Source organism: Furipterus horrens, unplaced genomic scaffold (genome assembly GCF_987537825.1).
Source record: "Furipterus horrens unplaced genomic scaffold, mFurHor1.1.pri manual_scaffold_11, whole genome shotgun sequence".
NCBI classification, from domain to species: Eukaryota; Metazoa; Chordata; class Mammalia; order Chiroptera; family Furipteridae; genus Furipterus; species Furipterus horrens.
In genome coordinates this window covers 52,928,738-52,949,397 of record NW_028327181.1, presented here as the reverse complement: position 1 = coordinate 52,949,397, position 20,660 = coordinate 52,928,738, and the positions used below count along the sequence as shown (strand labels likewise).

At 40.4% G+C, this 20,660-nt stretch overlaps 2 protein-coding genes across 3 annotated transcripts in view; one reads left to right on the top strand and one right to left on the bottom strand.

Moving 5' to 3' along the window:
- STX8 (syntaxin 8) overlaps positions 1 to 789 on the bottom strand; it is a 237,052-nt gene extending 236,263 nt beyond the window's left edge. For both annotated transcript variants that reach the window (XM_090292517.1, XM_090292518.1), the window contains exon 1: positions 711 to 789. In XM_090292517.1, the coding sequence (XP_090148643.1) occupies positions 711 to 727 (17 nt within the window). In that variant the 5' untranslated portion in view covers positions 728 to 789. The remainder of the gene's footprint in view (positions 1 to 710) is intronic.
- A 655-nt stretch (positions 790 to 1,444) lies between these two features.
- Positions 1,445 to 20,660, top strand: part of CFAP52 (cilia and flagella associated protein 52) — a 43,174-nt gene continuing 23,958 nt past the window's right edge. The window contains exons 1-5 of the mRNA XM_090290523.1: positions 1,445 to 1,556; positions 13,746 to 13,945; positions 14,326 to 14,462; positions 18,002 to 18,130; positions 20,234 to 20,333. Coding sequence (XP_090146649.1) covers positions 1,472 to 1,556; positions 13,746 to 13,945; positions 14,326 to 14,462; positions 18,002 to 18,130; positions 20,234 to 20,333 — 651 coding nt within the window. The 5' untranslated portion in view covers positions 1,445 to 1,471. The remainder of the gene's footprint in view (positions 1,557 to 13,745; positions 13,946 to 14,325; positions 14,463 to 18,001; positions 18,131 to 20,233; positions 20,334 to 20,660) is intronic.

The window sequence follows — 20,660 nt, the reverse complement described above, 5'->3', positions numbered from 1 at the left end:
AAGGCTCAAGTCTGATATGTTACAGCAATATGTTCCTTGGGATCGTAACTTGTGTCTTTCATCATTCAGTCTCTGGAGATTTAATTGTTGAATAAATTGAACAATTGAACAGCTGTTATTTTACTCCAACCGTCGTTGCTGTAGAAAGTCTTCATGTTATTGATTCAGGTAAGGGTCAAATACCTTATAAACAAATGCATAATTTCCCTCCCAGACTCCTACAAGTGTTTTGAAGGCCCCACAAGACGTAGGTCCTAGTGCCAAGGGGTTACTAACTGGCTGGTGACCATGGATTCTGAACCTCGGTTTCTCCACCTGTGAAACAAGGGGGTTCACCAGATGGGCAGGCTTTGCACAAAAAGGTCACTTCTACTTCACTTTCACAGGAGTCCAGGGAAGCCTGCCCCACAGCCAGGACGAGCGGGAAATCCCGGCGGCGAGCTGCAGCCAAGAAGGGTTGGAGGAGTGTTCAGATTTCAGCACTAGTTCCCGGCTCCCAGGGCTTCCCCTGGTCTGCACCGGCCACCTCTGCAAACACCCAGGATGGTGCGATGCGGCAGAGTCCCCGTGGGCAGGGGGAGGGTCATTGCTGTCCCTCCTCTCGTCCCGAAAGGACTTCAGCTGCAATGCCCAGGGATCGGCCGCTCCTCGGAAACCCGGCCTCTACCCCAAAGACCCGCCGCGCGCGGCCGCCTTCACCCGGGACTTACCAGGGGTCCGGAGCCATAGCGCAGCCTCCTCTCGCTTCTCGAACACTTCCTGCTCCCAGCAGCTGACTACGGCGGCCCGCGCGGCTCATACCCCGCAGTTCGACCCGAACGCGACTGGAACCTGGAGTCTGCAAAGTGAATATACTCATACACTAGGTCCTCCAAACTGTGATAAAGAAAAGCACTCCCTCGGGGAACAGTATGTTGTAGCAAACTGCTTCCGCTAAGAGACGCGAACAACCGAATGCACTTAAAATTGCTGAAAAATTTAAGCATTTCCCCTGGAAGTGAGAGCGCCCCCAAACCTCTAACAGTTAACAAAACTTTATCCTGCTTAAAACAAAAATGTTAGTGTTAATTGCACAACAGTATAAATTTACTAAAACTCACTTTAAGTGAATTCATAATACGAAAATGATACTTCAGTAAAGCTTTAAAAAATTCTTTATTGAGCTTCAAACAAGAGACCTGAAATTCTGTGTTTTTTTAAATGCCATTAGGTGCTCGATTATACAGTTACCAAAAAGATCACAGACTCATTACACGGGGGAAGAAATAATTTGTTCTGTGCATTTGGTGCTCCCTAAATTTCCAGAGAAATAGGAAAAAGAAACCCTCTTTCTATCTGCAAAAGAGCCTGAATACCAAGTTGAGCTCGGCAGGCTGGCTTTAGCGCGGGCGTGGATCTGATGCGCATGCGCATGTCCGTTACCATAACGACCAGAAGAAGACGCCGCAAGTCTGGATCCTGAAAATGAGAGATGTCTCTCCCGGTGATGGAAAACCAAATTGCGCCCAGCGCCGAGGTGGCCGAACTGGAGCTTGAGGCTGTGATCGGCTTCAACGGTGAGGCCATGAGCATGTTTGGGCTGGGTGGTTTGGGAACCATGGGATGTGTTGTGCCAACAGGGACATTGAGACACCGGGTGGTACCTGGAAGGCTGTGTGGGACGCTGGCGTGAGCCTTGGCCAGCGTCAAACACAGGGGCTTGGCGGGAGGGAAGGAATGAGGGGCCACGACAGCTCCTCCTGCAGAAAAGCCTTAGAGTCGCTTCCTCGCTCCACGTCTCAATGAGCGAAATGGTTATTGCCAGCACCTAAAGGGACCAAATGCCTCTTCCCCGGGCCGTGAGGATAAGGGCGGTTGTAACCCTTCTCCCACAGGTCAGCCCTCCCTGGCTCTAAGCCCCATGCAGCCGCAAAGCTGCCCGCCCCTCGATAATCACTGGATTATTGACTCCTTGTGGTCCCTGGGACCAACTAACTTCCAACAACCCTGCTGATGTATTTATTTATAAGGAAGGGCTGGGAAGGGAACGCGTTTTTAGCAACCGCTTTAGGGGATGATCTTGTGCTCTAACCTTAACGGATTCTGATGTTAAGGACTTCAGACCGCGATAGGAGTCGAAACGGACGCCAGGGGGAGCTGTGAGGGAGAGCTACTTTGGTCAGACGGGGGCCTGGTTGTTCTGCTCAAATCCTTAATTATGAGTGCCTATTATTTTGGACATTAACGAGGGGGGGGGGGTATTTGTTTGTTTTCTGAAGGATGAAAACACGCAATGAATTACATTTTAGAAAAGGGAACTTTTAAAAAGTGTATTGTGATGCCCGAAAGCTTTAAAATTTTACGTAGAGAACAATCAATGACTAAGATTTTAAGAGCAGTCTAGGACATGGCTCTTGACTCTTATCTTCATTTTAATTTAACCATCTCTGACAGAAAGTGGGCACTTAGTACATCTGAGATATCGGCCATCTTTAGAGCTGGTTCCAAAATCGTTGGTAAAGGACGTGAGAGGCCTGCAGCCTGTGTAAAGGGTCGCACTGGTGACCAGTGTAGGGCCTCAAAAACGGCGCTCTGCGACTGATGTTATGCTGTTTTGTAGAGCTCAGAGAGTAAATATATGGCAACTTATATCCCAATGTCTTCTATGGCAATTGATTACTAATTATCTTGGCCTTTTAGAATGGCCCAAATTAACTGTTTTTACCTTGTTGGTTTTGTGACAATTTATTTTCTCTCCTAGTCAAATATACACTTATTTAGAATCACCATATGCCAAGTACTTTGCTATTTGCTGAGAATACAAGGACAAATTTATAGCCATACTTAAGAAGAGTTTTAAAAATTAGAAAAATACAATGAAACCAGAAGAAAAGTCAGCCATCATTACATTTCCTAAAATATCACTGTTAAATTTGGCTGTGACCCTTTCGAATATACACTTACATCACTTACACATAAATATGGTGTGTTTTATTTAATAAAAGTAGACTCAGATGGTATATATTCCCTTAAAACAAGACTGTTTTTTCACTTGACGTGTGATATAAATCTTTTCTTAGCAATAAATATACTTATGCCATAATTTGTAATATTTTAATATAATATTTTGTTGCAAAGATATGCCACAATTTATTTTAAAAGTGCCCTGTTCTTGAAAATTTAGCATAAGTTTCATTTTTTACATTTATATTTAAATTATTATCGGCAGCCGTCCGTATCGAGAGACGATGGTGTAGCTTCTTAAGAGTCTATCTGCACCGCCAAGAATGGCTGTGCAGTCCGACTCAGGAGTGACACGGTATCTGTCTCCTCCCGTGTTGAATCGACATCTTGCGATGACGCTGGAGTGTCCTCTCCAGTGAAGCTGAAGCTACAGAGCCTGGGCAGGGTGATATGGAGGGTCTGCTGTTGCCCATGCAGCAGACCCCCCCCTCTCTTCGCAGCTGAAGGGTCCAAGGGAAAGACGGAGTCAATACAGCTTGGCTTCAGGTGCGCCGCAGGAGTTGCCGGTGTTGACTACAACGTCAAACCGCCTTAGGGACTCCGGCTCCGGATTTTCTGTCGGGGTTTACTCCCTTAGCCTTTCCCCTGAAGAGGTATGCCGCAAGGCAGCGGAGGTTTTTTGGAGTCAGAGTTTTCCTTCTCTGATGTACCCTGACTGGAAGATTGAACCAGCGACACTTAGCTCGCAGGCCGACGCTCAATCCACTGAGCCAAATATCTGCATAGCTCACCTTTTAACTCATTTACTTTTTTCCTTCAGATTATTTCTGAGTATATCTTAAAGACTTTTGATGTATTCTCCAAATGCTATATCTGATATAGTAGAGAAATGTGTGCCCAAAAAGTATGGGAACATTTACAGTAGCATCATTGCAAGTTAAATTAAAATTAAAACAAAATTAAAAACAACCCAATGTTTACCAAAAATAAAAGCACAAATAAATTGCGGTATCATCACACAGCAGACTACTGTGGAGCAGTGGAAAAGAATGAACTACTACTTATTCACAGCGTGGATAGACCGCACAAACATAATGCTGAATGAAAAACTACAGATGTAAAAGAGTACATGCTGTATAATTCCATTCATATAAAGTTCTAAAATGAAGAAAATTAATTTACAAAAATAAAAGTCCAAACAGCGATACCTCTGTGGAGATGTTAACAGGGAGAAAGCACGTGGAGGGTGTCTTGGTGGGGAAGGGTGATAATCTACCTCTAGACCCAGGCTATAATTGAATGGGCGTACAGACTTGGTAATATGTTATTGGGTTTTCTGTATTTTTGTCTTCAATGAAAAAAAAATGTTTATTTAAAAATGCTATACTACCTCTCATAAAAGAAAGGCAAGCTTTATGGAAGTTTGGGAGAAAAATTGTAATCTAGGTTAGAGTGAGGTCGAGGGAGGGTTAATTCAAGCAGACTTTAAAGTTGGATAGGAGTCGGGGTAAAGCCTGAGGAGCAGAGTATTCCAGGTAGCTGCATAGGGTGAGCAAAAAAGGAAGGTGGAGAATGTGGGGCCTCGGGGAGAATGGCAAGAGCTTGGTGTGGCTGCAGAAACAGGGCCTGGCAGGATAGCACAGGGAAGAGAACCTGGCATTAGATTTGAGAGGCCTTAAATACCAGGTAATTGAGTCTAGTCTTCACATGGAAACAAATGAGAAGCAAAAATAAAGCCCCTTTTATCATTATGACACTAGAATTCATCGCAGTTTATGAGTTTTAACTTGAGGGTGTAAATATTTAACTGTACTTGACTCTTCTGGGTATTTCATTTTGATGGGAATTTATTATTTGAGCAAACCAAATAGAATTGTGTTGCTTCTGAAAACACTTTATAAGGCTATAATTCTTAAGAGTTTGCTATTGACACAAGAATAGTCATATGCATCAACTGACTAGTAAAGGAAGCTAGTGACCTGTAGCAGATAAGCCCATGATTTTCCTATTAAGCAAAGAGTTCTTAAACTAAAAACAGCAACATTAACACAATAGGTCCGGAGTCTGCAGACTATAGCCTGTAGACCAAATCTGGGCTTCTGCCTGTATTTGTAAAGAAAATTTTATTGGAACCCAGCCAAGTTCATTTCTTTATGAAATTTCTATGGCTGCTTTTACACTATTATAGCAGACATGAGAACTTGTGGTCTACAAAACCTGAAATACTATTTCCCTTTGACCCTTTATAGAAAATATTTGCTGACCTCTGAAATAGATAATGGGTAAAGAAATATATATAGCCACTAGCTCAAAATGCTATAAAAAAAAAAAAAGAATGTTATTAAAACAGTGACTTTTTTTTACTTCTCATACTGGCAAAGACTAAAAATATGGATAATAGTAAGGTGACAATAAGAAATGATTAGTATTGCCAGGAGTATAAATTATGTAACCTTTATGAAAGACAGTTTTATAGTATCTGTTATAATTTTTAATGAGGGTAATATTTGAGCTTTTAAGAACTCCAGTTACTCAAGTTTTCAAAAATTATGTATAATGAGTTTCACTGTGGTATTGTACATAATATCCCAAAATCCCAAATATCAGAGGAAACTACCCAAATGTCCATTGCTAATACAAACAAATGAAAAAGTTTAAAATTGGTTAAAAATTTGCTTTATAAGGTTAGACCCAAAAATTATTTTGGAAGTAGATAGAAATGGTTCCATTAGATTGTTCATTTTTAAATGTTAATTTTATGTTATAGTAATCTCTCTGTCAATAAGTAAACACTAAACAAAATATTAGCAAACTGAATTCGACAATACTCTTCTAGGATTTATTCCAGGGATGCAAGACTCGTTCAACATCCGCAAATCTCTATGTGATGTGCCACATTAACAAAATAAAGGATAAAAATCATGATCATCTCAGTAAATGCAGAAAAAGCATTTGATAAAATTCAACATCCATTTATAGTTTTAAAAAACTCTCAACAAAACAATTATAGAGGGAATCTACCTCAACATAATAAAGCCCATATATGAGATCTGTCTAGAAAGTATTCATCCATGTACTATGAAAAATAGACACATTTATTGAATAAGATTCAAGAAACATTGTGTATAGGACAATGACACCTCAGTCCCCTTCAGAGTAGGCATCTTGGGACCTCACACAGTCTCCCAATCACACGGTCTCCCAATCACCATCAGCTGCCTGGTTATATTTTCCTGAATTTCATCAATGGTCTGAAATCTTTTCACTTTCAAAGGTGATTTTAGTCTTGGGGAAAGCCAGAAGTTGCACAGTGCCAAATCTGGGCTGTAGTGGGGCTGAGTCACCTGGGTGATTTAATGTTTCACTGAAGAACTCTGCATGAAACGTGATGTTGTGCTGAAGCTGCCAATCACCAGGTGCCCATAGCTGCGGCCTTCTGAATCATCCGAATAGTTTCTGCAGAGGAATGCTCAAGCTGAATGCAAAATGTGATGCAGATTTGTTGCCCTACTCACTCATTCATTTTGAATGCAATGGCCACACAGTACACATGCTCACTCAGTGGTATCTACTACCCTCACTGGCTAGTACAGTGACATTGTCATTGTTCTTACATGTGCATTCCAGTCCACTCTTCTTGGCTGCCAGGTTACATCAATGTCATGCAAACCATTCTCATTATATTAACAATGCTTGGACTTTTTCTGAACAGACCGCCTATGACAAGCCCTCAGCTAACATTATACTAAACAGTCTAAGATCAGGAACGAGAAAAGGATAACCATGTCTATTTAACATAGTATTAGAAGTTCTAGCCAGAGCAATTAGGCAAGAAAAAGAAATAAAAGGCATCCAAATTGGAAAAAAAAAAAGTAAAACTGTCAGTATTTGCAAATGGCATGATATTACATATAGATAACACTAAAGATTCCATCAAAAACATATTAGAACTAGTAAACAAAATCAGTAATGTTGCAAGATGCAAAATCAATACCCAAGAAGCCTGTTGTGTTTTTACACACTAATAACAAACTATCAGAAAGAGAAATTAAGAAAATAATCCCATTTTCAATTGCATCAAAAAGAATAGATTACCTAAGAATAAATCTAACCAAGGAGATAAAAGGCCTGTAACCTGAATACTACAAGACATTAAGGAAAGAAATTGAAGACATAAATAAATGGAAAGATATTTCATGCTTATGGAATGGAAGAAGTATTATTGTTAAAATGTCCATACTACCCAAAGCCATCTACAGATTCAATGCAATCCCATCAAAACTGCAATGGTGTTTTTAACAGAAATAGCAAATATCCTAAAATTTGTATATACCCACAAAAGACCCCAAATAGCCAAAGAATCTTGAGAAAAAAAGATCAAAGCTGAGGGATCAGACTCCCAGGTTTTAAACTCTATCCTAAAGCTATAGTAATTAAGACAGTATGGTATTGGCATAAAAATAGACACATAGATAATAGAAAGACATAAAAAGCCCAGAAATAAACATGCGTATATGGTCAATTAATTTATTATTATTATTATATTTTTGTTGTATAATCAATTAATTTATGATGAAGACACCAAGAATATGCAATGGGGAAAGGACAACCTCTTCAATAAATGGTCATAGGAAAACTGAACAGTCACATTCAAAAGAATGAAACGACCACCATACACAAAAAGTAAGCCCAAATGGATTAAAGGCTGGAACATAAAACTGGAAACCATAAAACTCCTAGAAGAAAACAAATGTGGTAAGCATTGTGACACAGGTCTTGACAATGACTTTTTTTATCTGACACTAAAAGTAAAAGCAACAAAAGCAAAAATGAATAAGTGGGACTACATCAAACTAAAAAGCTTCTGCACAGCAAAGGAAACCATCAACAAAATGAAAAGGCAACCTACAGAACGGGAGAAAATATTTGCAAATCACATATATGTTAAAATTAATGTCCAAAACATATAAAGAACTTGAATAACTATATAGCAACAAAATCAATCTGATTTAAAAGTGGGCAGAAAAATCTGAAAAGAATTTTTCCAAAGACACATAGATAGCCAACAGGCAATGAAAAGATGTTCAACATCACTAATCACCAGGGAAATATATATCAAAACCATAATGAGATATCATCGTACACCTGTTAGAATGGCTGTTACCAAAAGACAAATAATATGGAACAAAGGGAACCTTTGAGCACTATTAGTGAGAACGTAAATTGGTGCAGCCACTATGGAAAACAATATGGAGTTTCCTAAAAAATTAATAATAGAACTACCATATAATCCAACAATTCCACTTCTGGGTATTTATCCAAAAATGAAAACACTAACTCAAAATGATATATGCACCCCATGTACATCGCAGCACTATTTACAATAGTCAAGATATGAAAACAACATAAATATCTATTGGTGGATAAATGGATAGAGAAATTGTACAATGGAATACTGTTCAACCATTAAAAAGAATGAAATCTTGCCATTGCAACAACACTGTTGGACCTTGAGTGCATTATGCAAAGTGCAATTACTCAGACAAAGAAAGACAGATACTGTATGATCCCTCTTACATGCGGAATCTAAAAAAGAAAAGCTTATGGATACAGAGAACAGACTGATGTTGGCCAGAGGCAAAAGGTGTGTGTGTGTGTGTGTGTGTGTGTGTGTGCGAGAGAGAGAGAGACAGAGACAGAGAGAGAGAGAGACAGAAAGAGAGAAAGACCAGTGAAGGGGGTCAAGTGATAAACAAAAATAAAACACCATAGAAAACCTTCCCTGCTGTATCCAAATCACCATGGAGCTTGTTAAAAGGCAGACTGATTGGCTGGAGCCTGAGATTTTTCATTTCTTACAAAAAGGAAAAAAATGGTTAGTTTTATGTTACAGGAATTTCAACCAATAATTTATTTTTTTAAATTATAGTCCTTTGTGCAACAAAATGCTATATAATCCTAAGAAAAATGAGCTAGATTGATATGGAATAACAAGGAAAGATGCCAAAGATATATTAAATATATAATGCAACTTGCCAAACAATATGTATGGTATAAACCTGTTAGAGTTTAAATGAAGTGTGCGTGTGTGTGTGTGTGTGTATGTGTGTGTGAGAGAGAGAGAGAGAGAGAGAGAGGTGGGGGGCGGGTAGTGTGTTTGAGCACCTGTGGGGAGAAGATAGAAAAGTGTTCATTGAGGTGAACATGTACAGCCACTCAGCATCTGAATATCCTTCTATTTAAGGAGAATCTCATCATAGGTAGGAGCAGGCTCTCTTGTCTTTGATGAGGGCCTGAAAAGGGGTGGCTAGTTCCTCTCTTAACCCCTTGGTAGCCAAATCGGAGAATAAGACACGATAGACTCATCCACTCAGATGTTCCCACGCAGAACGTCCACTCTAAGGGGGTTAAGCAAGGGAGTGGAGCAGCACCATGCGAATCAAATGTTGCATTGAGTGTTGAGCTTGGTAGCAGTGAGAATCCCTCAGTTCATGATGCTTGATCCCACACGTTTTTCAGGTGTGACTTTCCACAGTTCCTATCAATTCTGTGGGTTACTTGTATTCTTCCCATGCAATTGTTGTTGTTTTTAACTTTAGCCAGAGGTGAACTTTCTTGTTTGCAACCAAGAAACCTAACTATTAAATGCAAAGAAAATGCCGTAAATCTGAAGAGATACACATCTACCTGTTAATAATGATTATCTCTGGTCAGAGTATTATAAAAGGCACTCTTACTTTATTTTTTATCATAAAATTGCTCAACAAAAAGTATGATATATGCTTGTCCCTTGGTATCTGAGGAGGTCTGGCTCCAAGACCTTGAGTACCCAAATCCACAGATGCACAGTTCTCTTGCATAAAGTGGTGTAGTGTCTGCATATAACTTACGCACATCTTCCTGTTACTTTAAATCATCTCTAGATTACTTACAATACCTAAAACAATGTAAATGCTATGTAAATGTTTGTCATACTATATTGTTTAGGAAATAAAGACAACAACAAAAACGTCTGTAGAAACAGAGGCACGGATACAAGGAACAGACAGACAGCTGTCAGGGGGGAGGGGGAGGAGAGGGAGAGCAGAAGGAAAGAGGTGACGGGATCAGCCGAAGAACATACGTGCAGGACCCACAGACACAGACAACAATGTGGTGGTGGCCAGAGGGAAGGAGGAGCGGGGGCTGGAAGGGGGGGGACAAAGCGAGGGAATGGGGACATCTAGAAGAGCATCAACAGTAAAAGAAAGTCTGTACCTGTTCAGTATAGACGCAACCATCATAGACATCAGCAACAATGTGACTGATTTTCCCCAGTGGTAGTTTTGGTCAGCAGTTCGTTGAGTCCACAGATGTGGAACCTGCAGATATAGAAGGCCAACTGTAATAAATACCAAAACCTGAACACAGAATTGGAAAATTTTGATTCTTTTCCTTATAGGTTAATTTTTTTAAAGAAATAAAATATTCTACATTTCAGGCCTCTCTCCTCTCACACTATTCTATCCTTTCTCCCTCTCTAGAAACAATCACTATCCTGAGGTCAATATGTACCTTTCCCAGCTATGTTTATAAATTTTACTATATATGTAAAATATTAAAAATACTATACTATACGTTAACAAGTTAATAATGTAGGTTTGCATGTTTTTATATTTTACATGAGTGGTATCATACTGTGGACATTTTAAAATCTGCCTTTTCCACCCAGCATTATTTGTGCAATTTATTCATGTTGACTTAATTTGCTTTAACTCCACTACTCTTTCATATCAACATATCATTAGTTAGTTATCTGTTCCCCTCTTGATGGTTTTCTAGTTTATTTCCAACTTTTGGCTTATATAATCAATGTCACAGTGAATACACTTGTGCATAGCCCATGGGTGCAATCGCAAGTATTTCTCTAGGCTGTATACCCAAGAGTGGATTAATTTGGTTCTAGCCAACCATACTCCATATGGACACATTTTTTTCCAAAACAATTTTAGCAGTTTTTCTCTCTGACCAAGCAGTGCATGAGGGTTCCCTTTGTTCCACATCATCACTAATGCTTGGCATTGTCATTCCTTTGATTTTTAAAAAGATTTTATTTATTTATTTTTAGAGAGAGTTGAAGGGAGGGAGAAAGAGAGGGAGAGAAACATCAGTGTTCAAGAGATGCATTGATTGCTTGCGTCTCGCATGCCCCCAGCTGGGGACCTGGCACACAATCCAGGCATGTGCCCTGGCTGGGAATTGAACCGGCGACCTTTCGGATCACAGGCCAGCATTCAGTCCCCTAAGCCACACCAGCCAGGGCAGTCTTTTTAATTTTGGCCAAATGATATCTCGTTTTGGATGTAAGTCGCATTCCTCAATTACTTGTGAAGTTGTGTATCTTTTCCTATGTTTGTTGGCTTTTTAGTATTCTCCATCACAAATTGCTTGTTCTATCATTTGCTCATTTTTCTGTTGGACAGTTTGTGTCTGCTTTGTATATTCTGAATGTAATCCAGACTTGTGCTTGCAAAAATAAAGATAATATATTTATGTACATCGCAAATATCTTCTTGTTTGGGACTTTCTTTTCAGTTTTTGACCTTTGTCTTAAAAGTTTTTCATTAAGGATAACTGGATGCATACATTGGCATTTCCTGTTAGGATTTGTTCTTTTTATGTTATGTTTCAGAAGTCATTTCCTACAACTTGTGTATGCATTGAGTCTTGTTTTTCATATTTAGATCCTTGAGCTACCTGGGATGTATTGTTTGTCGATGGTGTGAAATAGGATCTATTTTTACTTTTTCCATATGGGTAGCCATGTGATTATTTATAAGGAGACTGCAATTAGAAAAAAATAAATATGTATTTTAGTCGAGGTAGATCACCCTGAACATAATTCTTGGTGTTATGAGAATTTACTGCATTAAAAAGGAACAAAGTGAAAGAAATCATCTGCTCAATAAATACATTTGGCCATTTGAGCAAACAGAAAATCTATTTAGCTACTGGGATCACACTATGCACCAAAATTTCCAGAGGGAGTTAAATATAAAAGATGAATTCATTAGAAGACCAGAAGGCTATATTAATAAATGTTTATGACTTTTTCAGTGGGGAAAGGAAATAGCAATAACAAAGATGTTAAAATATCCAGGAATAAACGTAATGTGTGAGATCTTCCCAAAGAAGAATTGGAAATGCTACTGGGCAAGGGAAACATAAAAGCGATTTCATGGAGGTATCTCATTGTGGTTTTTACTTGCATCTCTCTGATGGCCAATGATGTTGAGCATTTTTTCATGTGCCTAAGGACCTTCTGTATGTCCTCTTCAGAGAAGTGTTTGTTCAGGTCCTTTGACCATTTTTTAATTGGGTTGTTTGTTTTCTTGATGTTGAGTCGTATAAGCTCTTTATATATTTTGGAGATCAGTCCCTTGTCTGTGATATCATTGGCAAATATGTTTTCCCATATGGTTGGTTTCCTTTTCATCTTGCTGATGTTTTCTTTTGCTGAGCAGAAACTTTTTAGTTTGATGTAGTCCCATTTGTTTATTTTTTCCTTTATTTCTCTTGCCTTAGGAGATGTATCCGTGAATATATTGTTACGTGGGATATCTGAAATTTTTCTGCCTATGTTTTCCTCTAGGACTTTTATGGTGTCACGGCTTTGAGACAACATGGATGGAACTAGAGAGAATTATGCTTAGTGAAAAAAGCCAGGCAAAGAAAGCAAAATACCATATGATATCACCTAATACAGGAAACTAAAGAGCAACACAAACAAACGAACTAAATAGGCAAAGACTAGAATAGTAGTCAGTAGGGGGGAGGGGGGAGGGAGAGAAGGGGGATAAGTAAGGGAAGGGTCTAGTCAAGGAACATGTATGAATGACTCATGGACATGGACAAAGGGGAGGGACATGATTGTGGGAGAAGGGATGGGCTGGGAGGGGGGAGCAATGGGGGGAAAATGGGACAACTGTAATTGAAAAACCAAAAAATAAAATTTAAAAAAAAAAAGCGATTTCATAGAAAAAATACCCTGTTTTTAGAAAAGAGACATAATGTATCATTATGAAAATTATTTTTCCTTACATTAATCTCTACATTTAATACATCCCATTAAAAATGAATTTTTAACAAGTCAAGCCGAATTTCAAGCTTATGTTGTAAAGTCAACATGGAGCATAGCTGAAAAAAGTGCTGGCCAAAGATGAGTGATAAGGGAGGACTTGCATCTATTTCACATTAAAGAGTATTAAAAGGTTTGCAAATGTTGACATAGTTCTTGGCAACTATCTGGAAGGTGGCGTCTCCCTGTGAGAGGTCCTGGGCTTCTTCAGAGTTTCTGATGGAGGCTTAGAACTGAAAGCAAATTTTATCTTTACCAGACTTGTACCCAAGGTAGAGAATTCCCCTTTTCCCTACACATACGCACCCACGGGGTACACTCACCCAGGCAAGCAGGCTGCTTGCACTTCCTGCAGGCGCCCTGCACAGGCCTTGCTGTTCAGGGGAGGTTCCTGGGCCAGCAGCAGCAGCAGCTGGGAGCTCATTAGAGATGTGGACTCCTGGCCTCACCCCAGACCTAACATCAGAACCTACCTTTCAACCAGACACCCCAGGGATTTTATGCACATTAAAGTTGGAGGAGCCACATACGGTACTAGACTCACTGTCAGTGGAATAAAATTACCTCTCAGCCCCCACTTATTTTAGTTGAACTAAGGCTTATTTCAAAAGTGTTCTCCTTTGTATGCAATTTTTAAAAATCCCAGCCACTTCTGCAGCTTATTGTTATTTTTAACCTATTTTAGGACACGTGCTCACTGGTCTGAAATGCCATCCTGACCAGGAGCATCTGATTTACCCTCTGGGTTGCACTGTCCTCATTCAGGCAATAAACACCAATGAACAGTACTTTCTGCAAGGTCATGGCAACAATGTATCCTGTGTGACCATCTCCAAGAGTGGAGTTTACGTCGCCTCGGGACAAGTCACATTCATGGGCTTCAAGGTGAATAAACTGAAAGTAACTCTTTGTGAACTGATTGAGAAGGGGCCTGCCTAGCAAAACCACCCCACTTCCGGTTAGCTCTGTGCTTTTACCCCTCCTCTTCTTCCTCTTGACTTCTCTTTGACCTCGCTTTCCTTCTATCAGGCTGAGGGTGAAGGAATCTGGTGTTTTTACACCAGAAGCTGTTGCCGGTGACTGACAATGCTCATTAACAAAAGCCACTGTTCAAAACCGCTTCCAGTTTGTTGTTGTCACGTTCATAGGACATTCTGTCACTTCTAGAAAAGTGACACTAACTGATTATTTTTCACTAGAAGGTATAGCCATCTCCTCAGGTTCTTTAAAGCCTGTCTGACCTGACTGTATATTCTTTCTCCCAGGCAGATATCATTCTGTGGGATTATAAGAAAAGGGAGCTGATTGCTCGGCTGTCACTTCACAAGGGCAAAATTGAAGACCTGGCCTTTTCACCGAACGATTTGTACCTGGTATCACTAGGAGGCCCAGATGATGGAAGGTAGTGAGCTAAACATGTTTCCTTTCTGTTCAGAAGGCAGATTTCTAGACATGTCAAGCACCCTCTCCCCTCTCACGTTCCCTGTGGCCAGCTTTATTTGAATGTGTATGTGTGTGTGTGTGTGTGTGTGTGTGTGTGTGTGTGTGTGTGAAAGCCTATGAGGAAAATTCCATAGGATTGTGGTTCTCAACCCTGGCTGTGCATAGACATCCACTGGGGAGCTTTAGAAAATTACTAATGCATGGCTTCACCTTCAGAGAGTCTGGTTTGATTGGCATATGCTTTAGGAGTAATAAAAGCTTCCCACATGATTCTAATGTGCATCGAAGTTCAATAACCTTTCCGGGGAAGAAAAAAAGGACATCATCCTCATTGTCATCATCACTGTATCACCATCAGAGGCAGCATCAAAGACACCAGCTGATTCTGTGAGCACTTACTATGTGACAGGCGATGCTGCCCTTTATCTGCATTATCTCACTCAGGCGTCACAACAACTCCATGAGGTGGGAGCTGTTGCTACCAGGAAGGACCACACGAGCAACTAAGGACCGGCTGGTAAGGGGCAGAGCTGGGAGACAAACCCTGGCAGTGTGGTTCCAGAGGTGGTGTTTTTAACTTGCCTTGCCAAGACATGACCTTTGCCCTCAGGGAACTCATGGTAGGCAGAGAATGCATACACATGAGATTGGGGGTGGGGAGCACTTAAAAATATTATATTAGGAAGAACAATCAATGCTGTCCATAAGCCTATGTAAATAGTCTGTAGAAGAAAAATAATAAATAACACCTGAGGTTTGTGTAGAGTTCAATAGTTTAGTGCACTTTTACAGGTACTTCCTTGTTTGAGCTCCACAGGTTTATTACCACCAAAATTTACATTTAAGTGTAGTTATACATAAATGTTGATGGTTCTTGATGGACAGCAAGTCCACAGAATTTTTATGAGATTTTCTCCTTTAAATTTTGTTCCCGTCCCATGTGGGGAAGTCACACTTTCCCAGGGCCATCCCCGCTGGACTGTTTTGGATAAGAAATGTACCCAGAAATCAGCTATTAATGTTCTTAGCTTAACTTAAAGCAGTCATTCTCAACCTGGGGTGCACATTGGAATCACCTGAGGAAGTTTTAAAACTCCTGATGCCGGGGTCCCCACCCCAGAGATTCCTGGAGCTTGGCAATCAGGCCACCTCCGTGTCCACCATCTTTCTGCCAGAAAGATGCCAAGACTGGGCCTTGGGGAGGAAAAAAAAAAAAAAGGCCCCTTAATCAAGGTTAATTTGCAAAATTGTTCATCTCTGTAACTTTAAGTTTGATTTAAGCTTTCTAAAGTCTCCTTGCAGAAAATTGGGGGATGTTGAGAAAAACATTCTAAAGAAAGTTTCTTTTCTAAAGAAATAAAGAAAAGCAAACCTTGCTGGACAAGAAAATGCCCATCCTTGAAGAGCCATGGGGGTGAGGAAGACAGGGTTCTGAGGATTGGTTTTGGATAATCAGGAATCAACCCTGAACTTGTGGGAGGGTCCATCTATCCAAACCACCTGGCTTCCACATGGAGGAGGAGGAGCAGAAGGGATGCCGGGAACTAGAGCAGACATTTGACAGTTTGGATGTGCATGCATCTTTAAAATATTTTGTAAACTATTTATGAACCCTTCTGCATTATTGTTATCATATATTGGTGTTGTAATACAACCTGCTTTTTGATTAACTTTATATCAAGAATATATTCTATGTGTGTACATGTAGATGTGTATGTACCTCATTCTTTGCAATATTTACATGGTATTCCTTATATGGATGTGATGAAATTTATTCAGCTGATTCTCCATCTATGTAAGTACCTTTTACTTATTTTTATATTTTAAACTTATTTTTGAAAAACTAAAGCTAGACCTGGCCATGGTTTATAAAGAGAGCGTGTTGGCCTACTATGCAGATGGGTCCAAAATTCGTATTCCCTCCACCATGAAGAGCTCTACTCACCAGAGGCACTTGGATTCTTCTTTTCCAGATCTCTTGAGATCTAGTTCACATGCCATAAAATTCATCTATTTTAGCATAGTGGCTAGTTGAGTGGGTTTATTTATTTTTTGCTAGAATATTTCCCCAAGGAAATTTTTTACATGCTATGTTGTGTAGCCACCACCACCGTCAATTTTAGAACATTGTCGACACCCCCCAAGGGAACCCCATGCCCATTAGCACTCACTCCTCATTCCTGCTCCACACTACCCTCCCAGCACCAGGCAAGCACTAGTCTGCTTTCTCTCTCTATGTGGTTGCCTGCTCTACATGTTTAGAATAAATGGGGTCATATAATACATGTCCTTTCGTGACTGATTTCTTTTATTAAGCATAATGCTCTCTTGGTTCATCCATATTGTGGCAGGTAGCATTACTTCATTCCTTTCTATTGGCAAATAATATTCCATTATATGGTTATACCACTTTTTCTTTATTCATTCATCAGTTGATGGACTTTGGGGCTTTTCCTCTTTTAGGCTATTGTCAATAATGTTGCTGTGAACATTCATGTATAAGATTTTGTGTGTATGCATGTTTTCATTTCTCTTAGGTATAATGTACATGTTTTTTTTGCTTCATCTGGTTATCGGTATAAATTTTTCAGTGATATGTCTCTTGACTTTTCCACTTTAAGTGGTATCTATCAATTTCTTACTAAGGAAAAAAATGTATGGCTCTTATACTCTCTCCTGCCTCCCATTCTTGGAGAGCTTGGTTATACCTTGATTTTAGATGACCTGTGACAACACATTCTACATGTAGAAAATGTGGGAAATATAAATAGGCATGATTTTACATTAACGAGGTTTGCAACATTTGTATTGTATTTCTTTAATACTTTAATCTGGATGTTTAACATAACACCCTGTCCCTAGCGATTTTAGTATTATTATCCAACACTATGCAATTTAGGACTAAATTGTATGATTATACCCAGAAAGAAGGGAATGGAATCTAAAGCCATGCTGCGCAAGGCGGGGTCCCCAGAGCAGGCAGCATCAGCATCACCTGGGACTTCTAATAAATGCGGATTCCCAGGCCCCACCCAGCCCTACTGAATCAGAAGCCCCAGGGTGGGTCCCAGCGGTCTAGGTTTTAACAAGCCCTGCAGATGATTCTGGTGCACGTTCAAGTTTGAGAATACTGCCTGATGTCATCATCTTTATTGCTTTTTTCCCCCTGGAATACTTCCCCAGGGCCATTTTTTTACATGACATAAATGGGTGGTAAACATATATGCCTTGCATGTCTGAAAATGTCTTTACTTTAGCATCAGACCTGATGAACGCACTCCCTGGTTTCTAGCTTCATGATCATTTTCCTTCAAAGAATTGTGTCACTCACTTGTCTCATCACATCCAGTGTGATCAAGGCGATGTCAATGGCCTTCCTTTGTTCCCTGGCGAGTCACCTGTGTTTTCTCTTTCTTCCTAGAACTACCGGGAGAACTGCTCTCTCTTACTTTGCAAGCCTGCCTCCCTCTGACTCTCTTGTCCCTCTTGCTTTGGCAGCGTGGTGGTGTGGAGCATAGCCAAGAGGGAAGCCATCTGCGGCAGCCCGGCGGCCGGCCTCAGCGTCGGGAACGCCACCACGGTGATCTTCTCGGCCTGCTGCGATGAGATGTTCGTCACTGCCGGAAAGTGCGTGTCTGCAGTCGGGGATTCAGAATTCGTAACCTGCTTCATTTGCTTATGCAGAAAACAGGGTCATTCCAAGTTGGGGGAACATGTTTTCAATCCTAAAAACATGTCTTACCATCTTTTACATATGGTTATTTGAAAATTCTGTGCTTCCCACTGAAACTGTTCTGCTGATCTGCTAACTTCATTTTAGGTTCTGGTCTGTTTGTTATTGATAACACATTACCTACAATCCGTGCTCCCGGAGTATTTTGCACAATTGCAGAGATTCACTTACTGGTTGATGTTTTTTACCACCTGCTCTTGATGTAGGTTTCATAAAGTGAATTTGTGAATGAACTGTCCCAGGGACTTTCAAGTGTTTGACTATTAGCCATACGAGATCATTTCCAGCAGGGGACCAAGCTGAAGCTCTGAACAGAGGCCAACATCTGCTTAACAGAAAAAGTTAACTTAAAGATTCACCAATCAGAGCCCTGTTTGGAGTTTGAAGTGAAGATGAAACCTATGTAAAAGCATCCTATTTTGTATCATATATCAGTCCAAAGGTCCAAAATCTGTGACTGTGGGGTTGGAGTATATGTTGGCTGGAACTCTGGTTCCCCATCTGTGCAAGGTGCACGTGGTTGCTCCCGGTCCAGCCCGAGCCCAGCGCGCGTGCTGCTCAGCCTCTGTACTGTTTCCTGCCCCCACCTGTGCGTGCAATGTGCCTTTGTTCCATGGGTAATTGTGCGAAGGACACATTCAGAGGCCATGACAATAACTGGCTGGTATGAAAGCCAGCCAGCCGCTAAGGAGCAAATCTTACGAGGGCACACTCTGATCCTGAAGCAGCTGCCCCCATCCTGCCCTGTCTCAGAGGCCACGGGCGACCATGAAGCACCTCAGCTCCTTCCAGGCTCCCAGAGTTGTTCAGTGAAAGCCTTTGCATTAGGGTTCCCTCTGCTCCTCAGCAGCTGTCTTGGCGGCAGGCACCAACCGATTCTGACACCTGAAGACAGAAAGTTTCTCCAGGAGTCAGAACTTGAATTTAAGCCAAAACAAACAAAAAAAATTTAGGGCAATTTCTGATCTAGGTCTGCTTTAATTTCATGGACCCTGATAACTGAGAAAAAGCACTCTTAAATAAGATTTCCAGTATGGCACCTGTACACTGTGGTTCTCCATGGTGGTCCCAGTTTCAGGTGTTCCATTTTATTGTCCCCAAGTGATATCCTGCAAATTCCAATATTTTAGCATCCAAGGGACACCCACCAGGAAGGCCATGAAGGAGCTAATTATTTTTTAGTTTAGAAAGTACATTCAAAATACTTATTGAACATTTAACTATGTGCATCACTCTGAGGGCTAAAGGAAAATAAAAACTGAACGTGATCAATAGATTTAATATTTTCTTTCTTAGGGTATTAGCTAAAGTCTTTGTGATATTCATCATGATATATTTATACAAGTATTAACTCAGATTAATTCAATGTACTATAATCAAATACCACTTATATGCCAAATATTGTGTTAGGTGCTGATTTTTTTCCTTTTTATTGAATTTATTGGGGTGACAAAACGATACAGGTTTCAGGTGCACGATTCTACAGCACATCATCTGTACACTGTATTGCATGTTCACCCCTAGCTGCTGATTTGGTTGGATTGTTCATTGCTTAGTCTCATTTCTCCTTCCCTGGAAACAAGACTCTCCATAATGAAGTCCTCCCTTTAAAAAATTTCCTCACAAATCAATACCTTGAAAGAAACATACCTAACAGACTCTGGTTTGCTTTTCATTTGTTTCTGGTTTATCTGTACATTTCTCTGTTTTCACTCTAGTGGCCAGAGTGCGCACTTCAGAGTGAGAGAGCCAGGAGGACATCCTTGGTCTGGTGTCTGCCAGCTCTGCCTCTTCTGCCTTGGAGAGTTGGGGGATTATAAAACCTCCCCTGCAGGGTGGTTGTGAGATCAAACGGAATATCTTAGGTGGAGCACTAGGCTACAACAAACCCTCAAATGTATCTAGTTCTCTTCAGCTTCAAGAAATGCAGAAAACAGAGATGACATGAAGTGGTTGGTGACTGGGTTCCCATTTGATTGTGAATTTCTTTTCCATAGTGGGACAATTCGAGTATGGGAACTGGATCTCCCAAACAGAAAAATCTGGCCCACTGAGTGCCAAACTGGACAGACGAAGAGAATAGTCATGAGTATTACAGTAAGTATTACTTTAAGTGCTATTTTAACCCTTTGAGTGCCCTTTGTGAGCGACGCTGACAAATTTTCCCAAAAGGGCCAGCATCACTCCCAGTGACTTTTTTTGATGGCTATAAATGTAAATAACAATGGAATAATTCATATTTTACATTTAGTTCTCTTTTTTTTGTACCTTGGGTTATATATTGATACAATTTTTTCTCATGTTGATCCAAATTTTGAATTACACATGGCACTCAAAGAATTAAGTAACTGTTAGTGCAAGTTCCCATTAACGATACTGACCAAGATGTGTGTGTGTGTGTGTGTGTGTGTGTGTGTGTGTACA